We start from the raw sequence: 16,146 nt of genomic DNA, 5'->3' as shown, positions 1-16,146 counted from the left end.
GTGCGCGTAGATTCATGCAACCCAGCGGCGCCACACCAAAGATTTTGGCCAAAGTGAATAAATCACTTGATTTCCCCAGCAATTACTGTCTGAGCAGTGCTCTCTCGCGCAGAGTGCAATGGACTGAGCATATCAACGCGGAGGGCTTGTTGTGGTCATTTCGGTGTAGGAACTATTTTTCGGTGCGGAAATATACAGCCGACGCTCACTCCGCAGAACGCAAGAGGAACCCCGCCCCCCTACTTCCCTAAACAAGTCGTGGACAAGCGTTATCAACACACAAATTCCTCCTGCACACAAACGTTGCTAGCCGTACTGATCATCCACTCAACAGTTCTGATGGAGTTCGAAGATTACATAGAGGATTACACAGACGAAGATGATGATTTGGACTACCGGAATCCTAGACCCTACCTTTACGAGCCAGTCTTCACTGAAGAGGAGATGCGAGCTTTGGATCAGAGAGCACCAGATATTCCGATTGCTCCTGGTGATCCCGACGAGCGAAGGAGAGCAGATTCAAACTGGTGGTGTGAATGTAAAACCTGTCTTCCAATGGCTACTGAAATGGAGTGCCTGTGCTGTGCTGAATGGGACAAAGTACTACCATCGATGAGCGGCGACCATGGCAGCGACACTACCGAAGAGGACCGCGTTTGTGTCACAACTACTGAGGATTTCACGGCAATGATCCATCCTGCAGTCCTCTCTTTCTTTTTTCGCCGGGATAAAGTGAACTGGAAAAGGAAGAACACACCGAGTGGACCCAATGGGCAGCTATCTGCAGAGTAAGTAGTATAACTAGCTATCGGGACATGATAGACCAATCTTAGTGTATAGCTCAAATCATTTCCTTACAATATCTGTTGTTGCTTCCACAGACAGAACCGACTGGTGTCCTACCGCGTGATTTTAGAATGGGCTCTGAAGGGAGAAACGCTGGGAAAAGGAAATCGGACACCACTTCCATCATGTGTGGTTGCAGCAATCCGTCAGAAATTCCCATCGGAGTCTGGTGTCTACGCTGGTTTTCAGGAGGTACAGGAAGCCATGGACATAGTATTTTAGAAAAACCAGGCCTAGTGTTTTAGTAGGTTTTCTGACATTTATGGCAAACTTTACATGGCTTTGCAAGCATATAGGCTACAGACGAATGTACTGGTATTATGTTTACAAATAACATGTGCATCATCATTCATAGGCTACGCCTAATGTCTGCAGGACCCATCTGCATGCAAAAGTCACTTCACTTGCAAATTTGAAGTCAACACACACCAACACTCATTTGTAAATAGAGAAAGTTGTTTATTGTTTTACAAACATGTAGGCCTATTTGTACATACCATTGATAAAAAAATAAAGATTTGTTTTTGTGTACAGTAATTATAAATGTGTTGTTTGTTTATTTTGTGTCCTGCTGTTAGTTCTTAGCGTATATAGTCTATAGTTATCCAATATAGCCTCTTTATGTGATGAAACTACTACTGTACAAGTGATAAACACACAAAAAAATATAAAATTGTAAATTTAGCATAAATGTTTCACAATAGTTATTGTTCCTCTATGCACCAACAGAAACAATTATCCTCCACCATAGTTTGAATCAAATCTATCTAAAGGCTTATTCAGAAATTTCCCCCCAATATAGAAACCGTCACTCGCATAGAAAAATGAATGCTTAGTTCTGGATTACGGCCTTTTGTCTTTGGCTTTGAATCTGGATGTACGGCCTTTCCTAACGTCCTCCTTGCTGGGTTTTGGCAGGCCGATGTTTGCTGCCAGCACAGGGACACGAATGCGTGAGGATGGGTCTTTGTATCTTATGGTAGGGTCCATCCTTCTTTCGATGACTTCCTCCATGAGTTCATGTCTGAACCTTTGGGTAGTGGCCACGTAAACAGGTCTTTCAATCCAGTGCCCTGATTGTTTTTGGTAAACCAGGGGTAGATTTCTCAAAGGCGAAGTAGCTAGTCGGTTAGCAACTTTGCAGAGTAGATACTATAAAAGTTGCTAACTCCTGTGTCTCGAACGTTAGCACACAAAGTAACTACTGCTTGGAGTAATGTGCACTCTGAAGTAGTGGTGACTTTGAAAGTGAGGCGCCTCCTATCCGTATCTCGACAATGAAGTTGAAGTACAGCTGGAGTAGATCCATTGAGTCCAGACATCACCTCAGCCACCCCAAGTAACACACAGCGCTAGTCTACTTCAGAGTGTGACTCCACCCATTAGCTAAACTTGTAGTACATATTTGACCACAAATGTGTCAATATCTTTTAATCCTGTGGTGCAAAAGCGATGAAAATCAATCGACATGCACACAAAGTGATGATACAGCTGCGAGAGTGTTCAGAACACAAATTCACGTCATGTCATTTGTTCGTGAAAAAAAACCGTCATATCCTTGGAATCTGATGAATCCCAGACTAATAATATACTTTTAGCTGTATACCGATTGAATTGCGTCTCATTTCGATGTGTAATTTGTGAGATATTTAGATAAGAAAGTATTGGTTACTCCCGGAAATGCACTGGCTTACGTGTCAAGTACTTAAATTTTTTTGGCGCGAATTTCATTTCATAGCCTAGGGGTATTTACGCTTGCCTATCAATGGGATGACGCGAGCCACGCTGGTTCGAAACCAGTGTGCAGCATGTTGACAACAACTCGTGAAATCGTGTTTTGGACCCTACAGTGTAACACATTTTCCCTTGGCTGCACGTGTGTGTTGGTAATGCACAACATAAATGATCTATTTCTGCCAGATATTTCCAAAATTGTGGCACTGCAACCATGTGGATTCGAACCGGCGTGACTTCTGTTTTCCCATTGGGATGCACGCGTGAATACCACTAGGCTATGTACTGAAATCCGCGCGAAAAAAAATTAGATATATCACACTTCAACAGGCGATTTTTTGGGAGTAACCACAACTTTATTGTCCAAATATTTTACAAATTACACCTCGGAATGAAACGAAATCCAATCGGCATACAGATAATACTGCATTATTGGTGCGGACGGTGTCAGATTGTAATGCCACGGCCGTGTTTTTTCACAAAGACATTACAAGGTGTGTTGTGGAGGAAACAGCGGAGTCACGGTGTCGTGACATCCAATCAAATGTGCTGGTGGTGGTTGTACACTATTGCTTTCTACTTCACGCACTGAATTTAGGAGGAAACAGCTGAATCATGACTCAGCAATCATGCTTATCTCTTGTTGCTTCTTTGGTCACGCACTGCAATGCCAAGAAAGTAAGTAGCCGTGTGGACTCAGGAAAGTGGCCGCACTACTTTTGGCTTACTGTGGGAATAGTAAGGTTTCGAGAAATGCACGGATTTCGCCTTGAAGTAAGTAGATAACTATAAAGTACATCTGTAGTTCAAAGCTAACATTGCGGAAACACACCCCAGGTTTGTTCTTTTGACACCTGTAATCACATAATTGAACAAATGAATGTTGTGTTTTACTGTTACTGTTTTTATTATATTATTTTCTGTATTATTAGTAATAACTAAATCTACAGTAATCCAAGAACACACAATTATTTTTTACCCAAATACCATTACTTGCATTTCAGTGCTGGTATTACTTTGGCTACAAAGTACAATATACAGACCTGCAAACTCGTCATAGAAAAAAAGGTGACCGTCTCCAGCCCCCCTACATGATTCATGTGAATGACCTAATTGGCCGGGAAAAAGGTGACTGTCACCAAAAGGTGACAAGTTTGCAGGTATGAATATATCGCCAGGGGGTTCCATGATAAATGTAGCCGTTCTTACCAGATGCGGTTACTGCCTGTTCTCGAGGTTGTTCGTGGTTTTCGTTGTGGTCCATGACCGCCAACATTGTCCGTGCCACCATGGAGGGGTATGGGAAGTGCAACCTCTTTGGGCAGTATTTCAGCAACGAATTGTGGAACACCTCCAGTTCCCCTGATGAAGCACAAACAAAATCAAACACAATTTAGAAAACATTGTGAAATGTAATTATATGTTTATGAAGTGTTGAACACTGCCATTGTTACTGGCTTGACAATTATTTCAATACATTTTTCATACCCGTGTGCTTGAAGAGAGTCATGTGGTTCAAATCCTTCAGGAGACGTGTATCCATGACAATGTCACACAGGGCTTTATATGCTGGTGAAGTAGGGGACAACCACTTCCTCTCTCGCTGCTCATATGGTGAGAGTTCAGCGTGGTAGCATCTGAATTCGCGCTCACCCTCCTCCCATCGATGGACACCCTGGATGTGGTGGAGGATGGACATCCATCTTCTTTGTAACTCCTGAAATTACATTGAACCACAAGTAACACACATTGCTGTGGTCAGTTACAGTTCTTGCATAACATCCCTACCAAACCATACATGCCATAAACAAGTCTGACGTCTGTAGTCATGGTTTACCCAGCATTTTAAAAATGCATTCTATATATGGTTACATAGAGAGTTTTGGTTTGTTGGTTGATTTTAATAGGAATTTTGATAATCACAAGAGATCACAATGTTGACTAAACATAATTTGTTTACAGGATTTGGCAGAAATTGGAAAGATTAGGAGAGTAAGTAAATTCAGTTTCTGTGTTTGCAGGGAGTTGATGGCTGGAGGGTTGTAGGTGATGCCCCAAGCAAGTAACCAATTTTGCCAATCTGGGTCCCATTGAGCCCACCTCCTGCAAAGCCTAAACAATCAACTAACCACTGCCTTTAGTTCAGCAGATATGCCTTGATGTCTCCCAATGACCCACCAGCAACATCTGTGGTCAAACCTCTGGAGAAAGCTGTGTTTTGGGGGGTTGTGGAATGGGTGCATCTACATTACAGGATAAAGTTGTCTATAGGAGGAGCACATGCTCACGGCCGTACAACCAAGCACCCCAGCGCACACACCCTCAGACATCACCACACCCTCATATCCAACAATATTCAACAACATCAGAAGTGTACATCTGTCTCTTTCAACACTCACCGTAGGGTCTCCTTCACATGAGCTACAGCTCCACCACATGTGGTTGCTCACGCTCTTTGTCCATGGTGCAAGGTCCCTGCAGTTCCTCTTGTTTGAGCCCACAACCACTTTCTTTTTAATCCCTAAAATGAGAGCACAGTCACAATGCTGAGTAGACAACAACACATATGCAAACATGTTTGGCTGCTTAGCACAGGGGTACCCCACATTTTATTATGAAAAGGCCTTCCATATACACATTTTAGCCCAGGCCTATGGGTCGTGCCAAACAGTTTTTCTTTCACAGCTTTCACAACCATACTCTGGGTCTGTGAGGCGGTGCCTCACTAGGATATATAACGATAATAGTAATAATAATAATAATGATAATAGAGGTAATGTTCAGAGGCATAATACATGATTATAATACTATTGAGAATATTGAATCCTACTTTCGCTTTATTTTGGTTTACATTTCTTTATGAAATTATTCATTTTGTTATGTTATACTTTTCACGCCAACCAGCCGCAGCCACCCAGGGATCCCCACCTCCACTTTGAAAACTTTGGGTTCAGCATAATGATGCCCACACAAACTGACCTTTTGCCACATGCCAAGGATCAAACTGGTGTGTAACTTCTGGATATTCCTCTCGCACAATCTTCCTTATGGAGGGATGCCTATCAGTGGTTACGACCTTCACAGCAATGCCTTCATCTAGGAGCCTGTCCAATCCCTGCTTGAAACCCATTGGTTCCATGGCTACTGAATTTTTTGCTTGGGTCACCTACAGGGCACAAGGGTAGAAAAAAATACATTACATTTCACATTTATGCAAATGTTATCTTCGTTATGTCTGTTATGTTTCTTCTGTGGTGTTTTGGTTCTTTACCTGAATCAAATCAAATCCAACGATAAGTTTGGTAGCATCATCCATAAAAGAATAAGTTGTGTACTTGGATGAATGACCTGGGCTGTCGCTTCTCCCATCCCCACAGAGGTGCACATCTTCACCATCCAGAGTCTGGCAGATGAGTCTGGCTTTTACGGTGCTTTCACGCTTCTTGTAGACTTTCTCGATGGTTGGAATGAGATATGAAGACTGTATGGAGTCATATGTTGTGTGTTGAGGTAGCTGAAGATTCAAAAGCTTAGCCCAGTCAGCAATGTCCGTGTATGTTGCCCCTGTACACAGTGTGGCACCAGCTGTGAGGAGATTATTCTCAGGCATTCCTCTTGTATCGGGACACGATTGCCATTTCCCACTGTGTCCTTCATTGCACTCCCATTTTATTGTTATTTGGCTGCCAACTTCTTTTATGTTTTGGTTTACATCACACATAGGAGCTCCACAAGTTGGACATCTTTGAAATAGTTCCATTAGCTTGGACTCATTCACGATCCACTTCTTCTCATGCCAGCCTCCGGGTTGAGCTGATAAGCTTGTAGAGCTTCCTGTGGTTGAGGAGGAGGGGGTGGAGTAAGGGACGAAACTTGTGTCCGCTGGGTCGACAGCTGGCTCTGAGGTCATGCTGACATCCAAGGCTGCTGATGTGGCGCTGATATCCATCTCAGACTGAGGTACATCACATGGCTCCTGTTGTTGACAAATCAATGTAAATCATCATTTTTTTCCAGCATAAAAGTAGACATTTAAACCAGTCTTTCATGCCAAGTGTATTTACATACAAAGATTTGACAATCGATTTGAATTTCATTTCATTCACACAGGGTGACCGACAGCTTGCTAAAGACACACCCAGGGCGCTTTACTACAGGGCACCTTAGCACTGCTCAAGCAGTATACACACACAAACCTGGCTGTATGTTCTCACCAATTGGCAATAGCATGCCCCTCACTGACATACCAGTTGACAAACATCAACAACCAAACAACCAAGTGTGCCACTTACTTCAAATTGCAGACCTCTTCTTGGACTGACTGTGCCCACCATGGCCGTAGATGAGGTGCCCTAAAAAAGGAGCAGATGCATTGAATATCAACACCCTCAATTGCTATGGTTCAAAAGTATGATAATAAATTCCTTATCTTACCGGTTGTTGTGTCCATAAGGGAGCAAGGCGGGGTGACCTGGTGCGTGGCGTCACTGGGCCTTGCACAGGAAATGGCGACTTGAACTTCTCTGGAGTGGATTGTAGAATACCCGAAAACCGGGCACTGGCAGGTTCCGCTTCAGCAGAGTCATCCACATCCTCTCGTACACCACTGAGCGCACCCTAACAAAATGTAAAGAAATTATTACTCCACAAATGTCAAAAATATTGATTCAGAATATAATGTATGGAAGTGTTATGCTGGATAGTTTTGTCAGTCAATATTAGGCCTATTGTTAGATTACATTGTAATTAGTAATGGGCATAATCAGCTATTTGTAATGAATGTACTGCAATGGATGTGCTTCTTAGATAATTCACTAAAAAATGTAATCCATGAAATAGTGTCATTAGCTGTGGTTCCACCATCTACTACAATCACAATTTACCCCAAACAGTTGTAGTGTTACTACCACTTTGGAATGGGAAGACTAGAACTAGGTACAGTGATAGCCATTTTGTTGTTTGACTGTGGCTTGACTGGAAATCTCTGATGGGAATGGTCGAATAGTCTGAAACATTACATGAGCATTTCTTTGCAACGTCATGAAGCCATTTCATAAGAACAACGACCCTTACCATCACAATCATAATCATATGGATTTTATTTATACTTTCCAAGACCATCAAAATTAGGCAAAGGTCCTCTAGGTCATCAGCTCAGTAGCCTACACAGAACGAGCGAAGTAAACAAGCAACCCCCAAATGTCATGTCAAAGCTAACAGACTTCTTATTTAGTAACTGCAGTGAAGTTTTTACAACACAGCACGCAACGATGCTTCCCAGACTACTTTTACCTAGTACTGTAGTTAGTTATAAAGTTAGCCACAACTTTCTACAGGCTAACACAGTGATAGGGTACTCACCGCCATTGCTGCAGATGTAGCACGCTCAATCTCGGTGTCGAAAACAGATGGGACAGCTGTGTTTTTCAGTCTGAGTACCATCTTTCCGGAATTGTGGGTCATTTTCTGATCATAGTCGTCAGGTTTGAAATGATCCTCGCAGATTCTGTATTTGTTTAATTGCTCCACCGGTGTAGTGTCGGAAATTCCTAGCGCAGCCAGCCAAAGACATCTTCTGTGCTCATCTTTAGGAATTCTGTGGAACATTGTTGTTAGATGCCACTTCTGCTTGTTTTCGCAGCCTTGTACAATGCACGTATTTACCATTTTGAAAAGTAAATCCTAAAACTGCAATGAAAACAACGATCAAACCACTCTTGCTAACTAGTAGTCACGGTTGACTCTGTAGATAGTTGTCGCTTCCACGCTACTAGCTTGTTTAGGGAAGTAGGGGGGCGGGGTTCCTCTTGCGTTCTGCGGAGTGAGCGTCGGCTGTATATTTCCGCACCGAAAAATAGTTCCTACACCGAAATGACCACAACAAGCCCTCCGCGTTGATATGCTCAGTCCATTGCACTCTGCGCGAGAGAGCACTGCTCAGACAGTAATTGCTGGGGAAATCAAGTGATTTATTCACTTTGGCCAAAATCTTTGGTGTGGCGCCGCTGGGTTGCATGAATCTACGCGCACCTTAGTAGTGGTCAGTGGTGACAGATTCGGACAATGGCTGGATCATCAGGAAAACTCTTCCACACACTTATTTAACCCTCGGGAATGCGGGCAGACACTTAATTTGGCCTAGGGGTGGCGTATCCCTTTAAGTGTTGACTTAGAATTGATAACTAGTATATACTTTGTACTCATACACTGATGCCAGGCTGCTAAGGACCCCCCCCCCCCCCCCCCCGCAAAAGAAGATTGCCGACGCCACATTCGTTTGCTATGCGCCTAAAGAGATGGAACGCCCTCCCCATCGAGATCCGATCAGTCAGCTCCGTCGACTCCTTCAAGAAGCAGCTGAAGACCCACCTCTTCATCCTTGCCAACTCCTAGCTGCCAAGGCGTCATAGTGTCCCAGCTGCCGCAGCGCCCTTACTGCTCACAACCAGCCCTGGCAGGGGGCTCCCCTAGGTGGCCACTGGTCTCTGCCTGAGGTTTCTTCCTGACTATAGGTTTTTTTTTCTCAGACCTCACTGAGCTTATTTTTATTTTATTTTTTATTTTATGTTTCCCCTACCAGTGATGCGCGGGCTGACCCGAAAGCAGCGGGCGCTTGCAGTTAACTGCGGTCGACCGCAGGCACGGGTTATGAAATATTATTTTTAATGAAATTCGGGTCGGGTGCGGTCGGTCAGGACCTTTGAAATGATGCCGAATTTTAAAGTAGGCTATAGGCTAGCCAATAGGCTATAGTTTACTTTAGCAGACAGGGACATTTTTTGCGAAATAGATCAAAGTTTATATGGCTGAATAACTACGATGGTGCCACGCGCTCTGCAGGAGACTTAATGAGGCTCCTGCGTCAGCCGAATATCTTCTGCGCGCAACTGGTGCAGCAGGTGCAACCATTGAGTGCATTTTGAAGAACACAGAGGGTGCTCTCTAAACAGTGTTCTTATACAATTGTAATGGTTTCGCACTCATGTGTTGCTTACAGAGTTTGTTTTCATTTCCTGTGTCGTACCATGACTACGAGGCAATCCACTTGACGGCTGGCTCCGTCTGCTCACTACAGATTAATTTTCTCCATGTATCCAAACGACGATGTTACCGAAATAAACAGGTGACAGTCGGCAGTCGTCATTGCATGGCCTCGGTTCAAAAATCCAACATGTCCTGTTGAAATGCACAGCTGTCTTGTTTTTGACGCAAATTCCTTTTTTAAGACCTTTATTGACGTGATTGTGCTTTGCCAATGACGCTAGGGTGTTCATAAAGACGCACGGCTACTATTTTCAAAGGCGGGTCGGGAAGCGGGCCGGGTCAATATTTTTCATGAATATTTCTTGCGGGCAGGGCAAGCGGGCGGACTAGGGAAAAAAGCGGTCAGGTGTGTCTTGTTTTTTCGTCGACCCGCGCATCACTGTCCCCTACACACTATGATTCAAGCGAAAGGGAGTTTTTCCTCACCCCTGATGCCACCAGGGGCCGCACCTGAGCGCCCAATCTCTGTGTGACTATCTACTGTATGACTTATGATAGGCCCAGCCACTATGAACTTTACACATCTAGGAATCCTGGTCCTAACCTACATTGACCTTATGACTCTACAATCTCTGTCTATCTCTTCTTCCTCTGCCTTCCTGGTATTTCTGCCTCTCCTCTATACCTCTCCTTTTAAGTCCATATCTAACAATGATGTTTTTTCCCATTTGTTAAGCACTTTGAGTTACATGCCTTGTATGACACAGTGCTATACAAATACAATTATTATTATTATTATTATTATACGGAAAAGATATATAAAATTAATTTTCATTTTCAAATCATTTTATGAAACGAATCTGTACAGAACTTATAAGAACTTACCACTGTCTTAGTGGTAAATCTTTCTAAATCTTTGTAAAAGTATTGGTATGAAACATATATATGCCATGTATGAAAAAAATACATTTCATGCACCAAAGAAAGATTGACCCTTTAATGAGCACACACAGGGCAGATTTTCACAAGACAAAAGTTTTGTCGCCTATCGAACATAATGTGAAAATGAGCAGATAACACTTGAAATACGCAGATCGGGTGTCATACTTCACTGAATCACTCTCACCTCTTCACATTAGGTTTGTGACTAATCATGTATGAACATTTCTGTTGTAAAACTTGGCTTTTATATTTGTGCAATAGGCAAGTCCCTGAGGAGAGACCTCCATCACCTGCCTCTACCTGTCTGTCTATGAAGAGTGACAGGTCTCAGGGTCGTGGCATCACATTCCAGCATGGAGATCCAAAAGAGACATCAAGGTAAGTTCCCAACAGATTTGTAAAAGGTTTGCTTAACTGTTGACTTAGAATTGACTTTGTACCCATACGGAAAAGATATACAGTTGAGGACGATATTATTAGCCCCCCTCCTGAAATTAGACATATCTCTTCATTGATCATTGAAAATGATCATTATTAATAAATGTATGTTATTCTGGAAACGACTACACCATGGAGATAGTATCCAATAAGTTAAATTTGGACTTTTCCATTTTCACAATGAGTTTAAATAAAAAAGTGTAAAAATGGCAAGGACAAAATTATTAGCCCCCTTATCATTAATAGTCAATACAGTGCCATTTATGAACAAAAATTGACACCAGGCACTTTGATTAGTTGTTAACTATGTTGGCACATGTCCTTCCAGGGATTTTGGCCCATTTTTTTCATTGCAAATAGTTAAGCTGGTCCAAATTGCATGGATGTTGAGGATGGACATTCATTTTCAGCACTCTTCAAATACTATCTAAAGGATTGAGGTCTGAACCACTCCATGACCATGGTTTTAGTATCCTTGAAGAACATTTGAACTATTTTGGATGCAAGCTTTGGGTTATTATCTCATTGAAAGATCCAGTGAAGATCTTAACTCCCTCTATGAGCATATTTTTGCAAGGTCACTTTCCACATTCTATCATAATTTTCAGTTTTTATGGTGCTGTACACCCAAACAAGGTTTCCTGTGGCTGAGGCTGCCACAGAATGATGCATCCACCACCATGTTTAATTGTGGAAACCATCTTATAACGATTCAAGGCCTATCCCTTTCTTCACCTGACAGAAGCAGAATTCATGCATCAAAGCAGGTGCAATTGAATATCATCAGATGAAAGCAGAGACGTTCAAAACTCATTTTTGACTTTCAAATGTTCACAGGCAAAGCTCAATAACACTCTGATATGCACTGCCTTTATTAAAGGGGTTCTTCTGTGACGATGGCCCCAAAGCCCAATATGATGACAAGCCCTAACAACTGTCTCTCTTGGGGGGACAACCTCCAGGTGAGGCCAGGTCAATAACAATCATCTAGGCAGGTGTCCAATGCTTCTTTGGTCTAATGAGGCTAAGCAGTTTCCACAGTTACACATAGTGGAAGGGAATCAAGTTTAGTCTGTTATTCAGTCTCAGACAAAGGGAGTCTGGGTCTGAATCTGGATTGCTGGGTCTTCCAACAACATTGTAACCCAAAGCATACATTTAGATTAGTTCAGAGGTTCTTCAAGGACACTAAAACCATGATATTGGAATCACCCGCTCATAGTCCAGTCCTCAATCCCACTGAGACTGTGGTTAATGTCTATGCTCAGCATTCATGCGATTTGGACCAGCTAGAACACTTTGCAGTGAAGAAATGGGCCAAAATCCCTAGTGGGGCACGAGCCAACCTAGGTAGCAACTTATCAGAGCCTGTTGTCAGTTTTGGTTCATAAATGGCGCCATATTGACTATTAATGATGAGGGGGCTAATAATTTTGTCCTTGTCATTTTTGCCCTTTTTTGTTTAAACTCATCGTAACAATAGAAAAATCCAAATTCAACTCATTGAACATTATTTCCATCAGTGTATTTGTTTCCAGAATAACAGAAACGGTGAATAATGGTAATTCTTACTGAGAAATCAAGAGAAATGTCGAATTTCAGGAGGGGGGCTAATAATATCGTCCTCAACTGTATAAAATTAATTTTCATTTTCAAATCATTTTATGGAACGAATCTGTACAGAACTTATAAGAGTTTATAAATGTCTTAGTGGTAGATCTTTGTAAATCCTTGTAAACATATTGGTATAAAAATATATATGCGATGTATAAAAGTGCCCCCTTTAGTGATTTCTCATACAAAGTAGTAAGTAAAACTAGTATAAATAAAGTACTTATGTATGGCATTTACAAATAATGTGTATTTTTTGTGTGAAATGTATTCATTGTATATGTATCATATAAGTATCCTATAATGGCATTCTATGTTTCTTATATGAATATTAAAAGCAAAGTGATGCTTCACCCATACAAGGGGGCAGCCCCCTGTGGCAGTGTTTCCAGATTGGGCGGTTTCTCGCCCATTTGGGCTACTTGGGATGGCCGTCTGTGGGTAAAAACTGGAAAAGTTGGCCATTTCGCATTTTTTTAAACACGTTTTGTGCCCATAGAAACCGATGCAATTTTAATGAAATTGGGCAGAATTTAGCACATGTTGGCGGTTTCCGAGAATGCTCAGGTTACCTGAGTCATGGAGGAGGAGTACTGGTTAATTATTACCCCCACCAACCTGGCAGGTCGGGATTTGAACCGGCAATCTTTGGGCTACAAGTCTATCGCCCTAACCACTCACCCATGACTATACCCATGACATGCATGGTTTACTCCTGAAAGTTGTCCCTATTGGTGTTTCTTCATACAGAAGTATTAGGTACAGGAGAAAATTCATGCCTCCACACACCCCCAGGGAGAGAGGAGAAACCATTTAACCACTCAAATCATCATGATGCACTTTTTACATAATGGTTTTGCTTTCTTGACTACATTAGCTGCTGTGTTCAGAAGGTTTCTGTTGTGTGTATTATGGCTCGATCTGTCGTCACCCTACCTGCCTGGTTATTCCTCATATTACGTGTAGTGCCATAACGTGGTAAAGGATATGTGAGATAATAATGTCGCGTTGCATGTGCTGTGAGCCCCAGGAAGGACCATTAGCGTTGGCTTACCAGACGACAAGTCTGTGGATACAGCTAGCCCACGCCTTGGCTTTGGTTGCTGGCTAGCCCAAGCTGTGCGTTGTCTAGTCCGTTCAAATGAAGGAGTAGGTCCACTTGTCTTCTTCTTAAAGGAGCACTCCTAGCCATTTCAATATGCTGGTGTATTGCTCACACCACCCTTGACTTGTCAGTACCCAGTGATGCTGCATTTTTTGGCTCAGCCCTTTCTGAGATCAGAGCTATTATAATGGGGGCAGCTTTACATAGGCCTACTCTAAATATTTACCCAAAAGGTATCGCTGTTTGCTAATTGTCTGCTGATGTTGCATAACCTTTTGGATGTTTTTGGGAATAAATCAAGTTTTTTTTTTGGATGTAAACAAATATCTGCCCCCATTACAATGACCAGGATCTCGGATGAAAAAAAAAGGTACTGACAAGTGCATGGTAGTGTGAGCATTACAACTGCATGTTGAAAGTCCATGTAGTCACATAGTAGTCACGTTCTCATCCTGCTGCTGCTTCCGGTTTGACAATTCTCCCAAACCTGTGCATCTACACCCCTTATAAAGGCGGCCGCAACCCAAAGCCAATGCTGTTCTTCACTTGGGCTGAGTCAGGTGTGTCATTATGATCGTGTAATGTATAGTGTAAGTGCACTTGACCTCTCCCTGACCTCTCCTTATCGTAACATGTGCCTCAAGTTAGACCTAATCTGGGTAGTTTATCCAGTCATCCCGGATGTTCTTATCATATTAAAAACAAGAAAACATAATTTCTGTGATCTTCCCAGCAGCAAAATGGAGGAAAATATATCACATGCAGCCAGTTCTCAGTCAGCCCACATTCCACAGTGCAATCTGGATCATACATTTCAGGTTTGAATGTCAGAAATTTGTATATTAATGAATAGGGACACGGTTGGTTGCACAGTAATATGCACATGGAGTTCACAACACACAAAACAATGGCAGAAACCTCTACTTTATTTGTAATACTATATTAGAACACTTGTACTGCACTGAAGAGTAACCTGAAATATTTGTGCTCTAGGAGCTTGAAAATAAGATATTTGCATTCCTGAGGAATGAGCTGAAAAGATTCAAGAGGATTCTGAATCCAGACTACATAGAGAAATCTGAGCATAAAGATGATGAGGATGACAGTGATGCCAGAGAAGGGGCTCTGAAGATGGCACTGCACTTCCTTAGGAGCATGGATCAGAAGGAGCTTGCTGAAAAACTGCAGGAAAGTAAGGGTTGTTTTGTTACTCTCACTTGTTTTTGTGATGTTGAGTATTTTAGTGTACCAGATAGTAATTTGCTGTGTCCACTGTAAAATATTCTCCGTGCCATTTTTTGTGTTTTTAAGAATCTCTTATTTTGTCTGTGACATAGATGAAAAGGATGTAGTTTGTCGCATTGAGTTGAAGAAGAGCCTTCAGAACAGGTACCAGACAGTGTTTGAAGGCATACAAATGCAAGGAGGTTCTGCTCTGCTTGAAAAGATCTACACAGAAGTCTACATCACAGAGGGAGGAAGTGGGAAAGTGAATGAGGAACATGAGATCAGACAGATTGAGATGAAATCCAAACTATCAGCTGGACAAGAGACACCAATCAAATGCAGTGACATCTTCAAGCTCTTACCAGGACAAGATAAACCGATCAGAAGAGTCATAACAAAGGGAGTGGCTGGCATTGGTAAAACTGTGTCAGTTCAGAAGTACATACTGGACTGGGCTGAGGGCAAGGAAAACCAGGACATCCACTTCATATTTCCCATACCATTTCGGGAGCTCAACCTCATCAGAAAGAAACGGTACTCTATGATGGCACTTCTCCACCACCTTTTCTCTGAAATTAAACCGTTAACATTTCAGAGCCAAGAGAAGTGCAAAGTGTTGTTCATCTTGGATGGTCTGGATGAATGTCAACCTCAGCTTAACTTCCAGAAAAGTCATAGTTTGACTGATGTCACAGAGGTGTCTTCAGTGGACATGCTCTTGACAAACCTGATCACAGGTCATCTGTTTCCTACTGCTTTAGTGTGGATCACCTCTCGACCAGCAGCAGCCAATCAAATTCCACCAGTGTGTGTTGATCGTGTTACAGAGGTACAAGGCTTTAGTGACCCACAGAAGGAGGAGTACTTCAGGAAGAGGATCCATGATCAGAATGTTGCTGAAGGAGTAATCTCCCACCTCAGATCATCTAGGAGCCTCTACATCATGTGCCACATCCCAGTGTTTTGCTGGATTGCTGCTACTGTTCTTCAGCAGGTCATGGCAGGAGGTCAAAAGGTTCCCAAGACGTTGACAGAGATGTATACATACTTCCTTGTCTTTCAAAACAGACAGCGGGGCCTGAAGTTTGATGACATGTATGATGGGGATCCTCAGTGGAACCAGGCTAGTCTCCATGGTCTTGGAAGACTAGCCTATGAACAACTGGAAAAAGGAAACCTGATCTTTTATGAAAATGATCTGAAAGAATGTGGTGTTGATGTGGAGGAGGCAGCAGTTCGCTCTGGCATCTTCACCCAAA

At 42.5% G+C, this 16,146-nt stretch overlaps 2 protein-coding genes and 1 pseudogene across 2 annotated transcripts; 2 read left to right on the top strand and 1 right to left on the bottom strand.

Moving 5' to 3' along the window:
* On the top strand, positions 1-1,324 carry LOC134443228 (P2X purinoceptor 7-like). Its single transcript, XM_063193105.1, has 2 exons — positions 1-788; positions 882-1,324. Exons 1-2 carry the CDS (start codon positions 340-342, stop codon positions 1,066-1,068), a joined length of 636 nt encoding a protein of 211 aa, XP_063049175.1. The 5' UTR covers positions 1-339; the 3' UTR covers positions 1,069-1,324.
* Positions 1,325-1,689: 365 nt separating this feature from the next.
* On the bottom strand, positions 1,690-8,286 carry LOC134443230 (uncharacterized). The gene is made up of 9 exons (XM_063193106.1): positions 7,942-8,286; positions 7,015-7,197; positions 6,873-6,932; positions 5,852-6,556; positions 5,560-5,746; positions 4,980-5,101; positions 4,069-4,297; positions 3,721-3,942; positions 1,690-1,775 (listed from the first exon to the last, which is right to left on the bottom strand). Exons 1-9 carry the CDS (start codon positions 8,245-8,247, stop codon positions 1,690-1,692), a joined length of 2,100 nt encoding a protein of 699 aa, XP_063049176.1. The 5' UTR covers positions 8,248-8,286.
* Positions 8,287-10,859: 2,573 nt separating this feature from the next.
* Positions 10,860-16,146, top strand: part of LOC134443229 (NLR family CARD domain-containing protein 3-like) — a 9,479-nt pseudogene continuing 4,192 nt past the window's right edge.

Source organism: Engraulis encrasicolus, unplaced genomic scaffold, assembly GCF_034702125.1.
Source record: "Engraulis encrasicolus isolate BLACKSEA-1 unplaced genomic scaffold, IST_EnEncr_1.0 scaffold_296_np1212, whole genome shotgun sequence".
Classification (NCBI taxonomy): Eukaryota; Metazoa; Chordata; class Actinopteri; order Clupeiformes; family Engraulidae; genus Engraulis; species Engraulis encrasicolus.
Note: the sequence above shows the minus strand (reverse complement) of the source record. Positions and strands in the feature narration are given on the sequence as shown.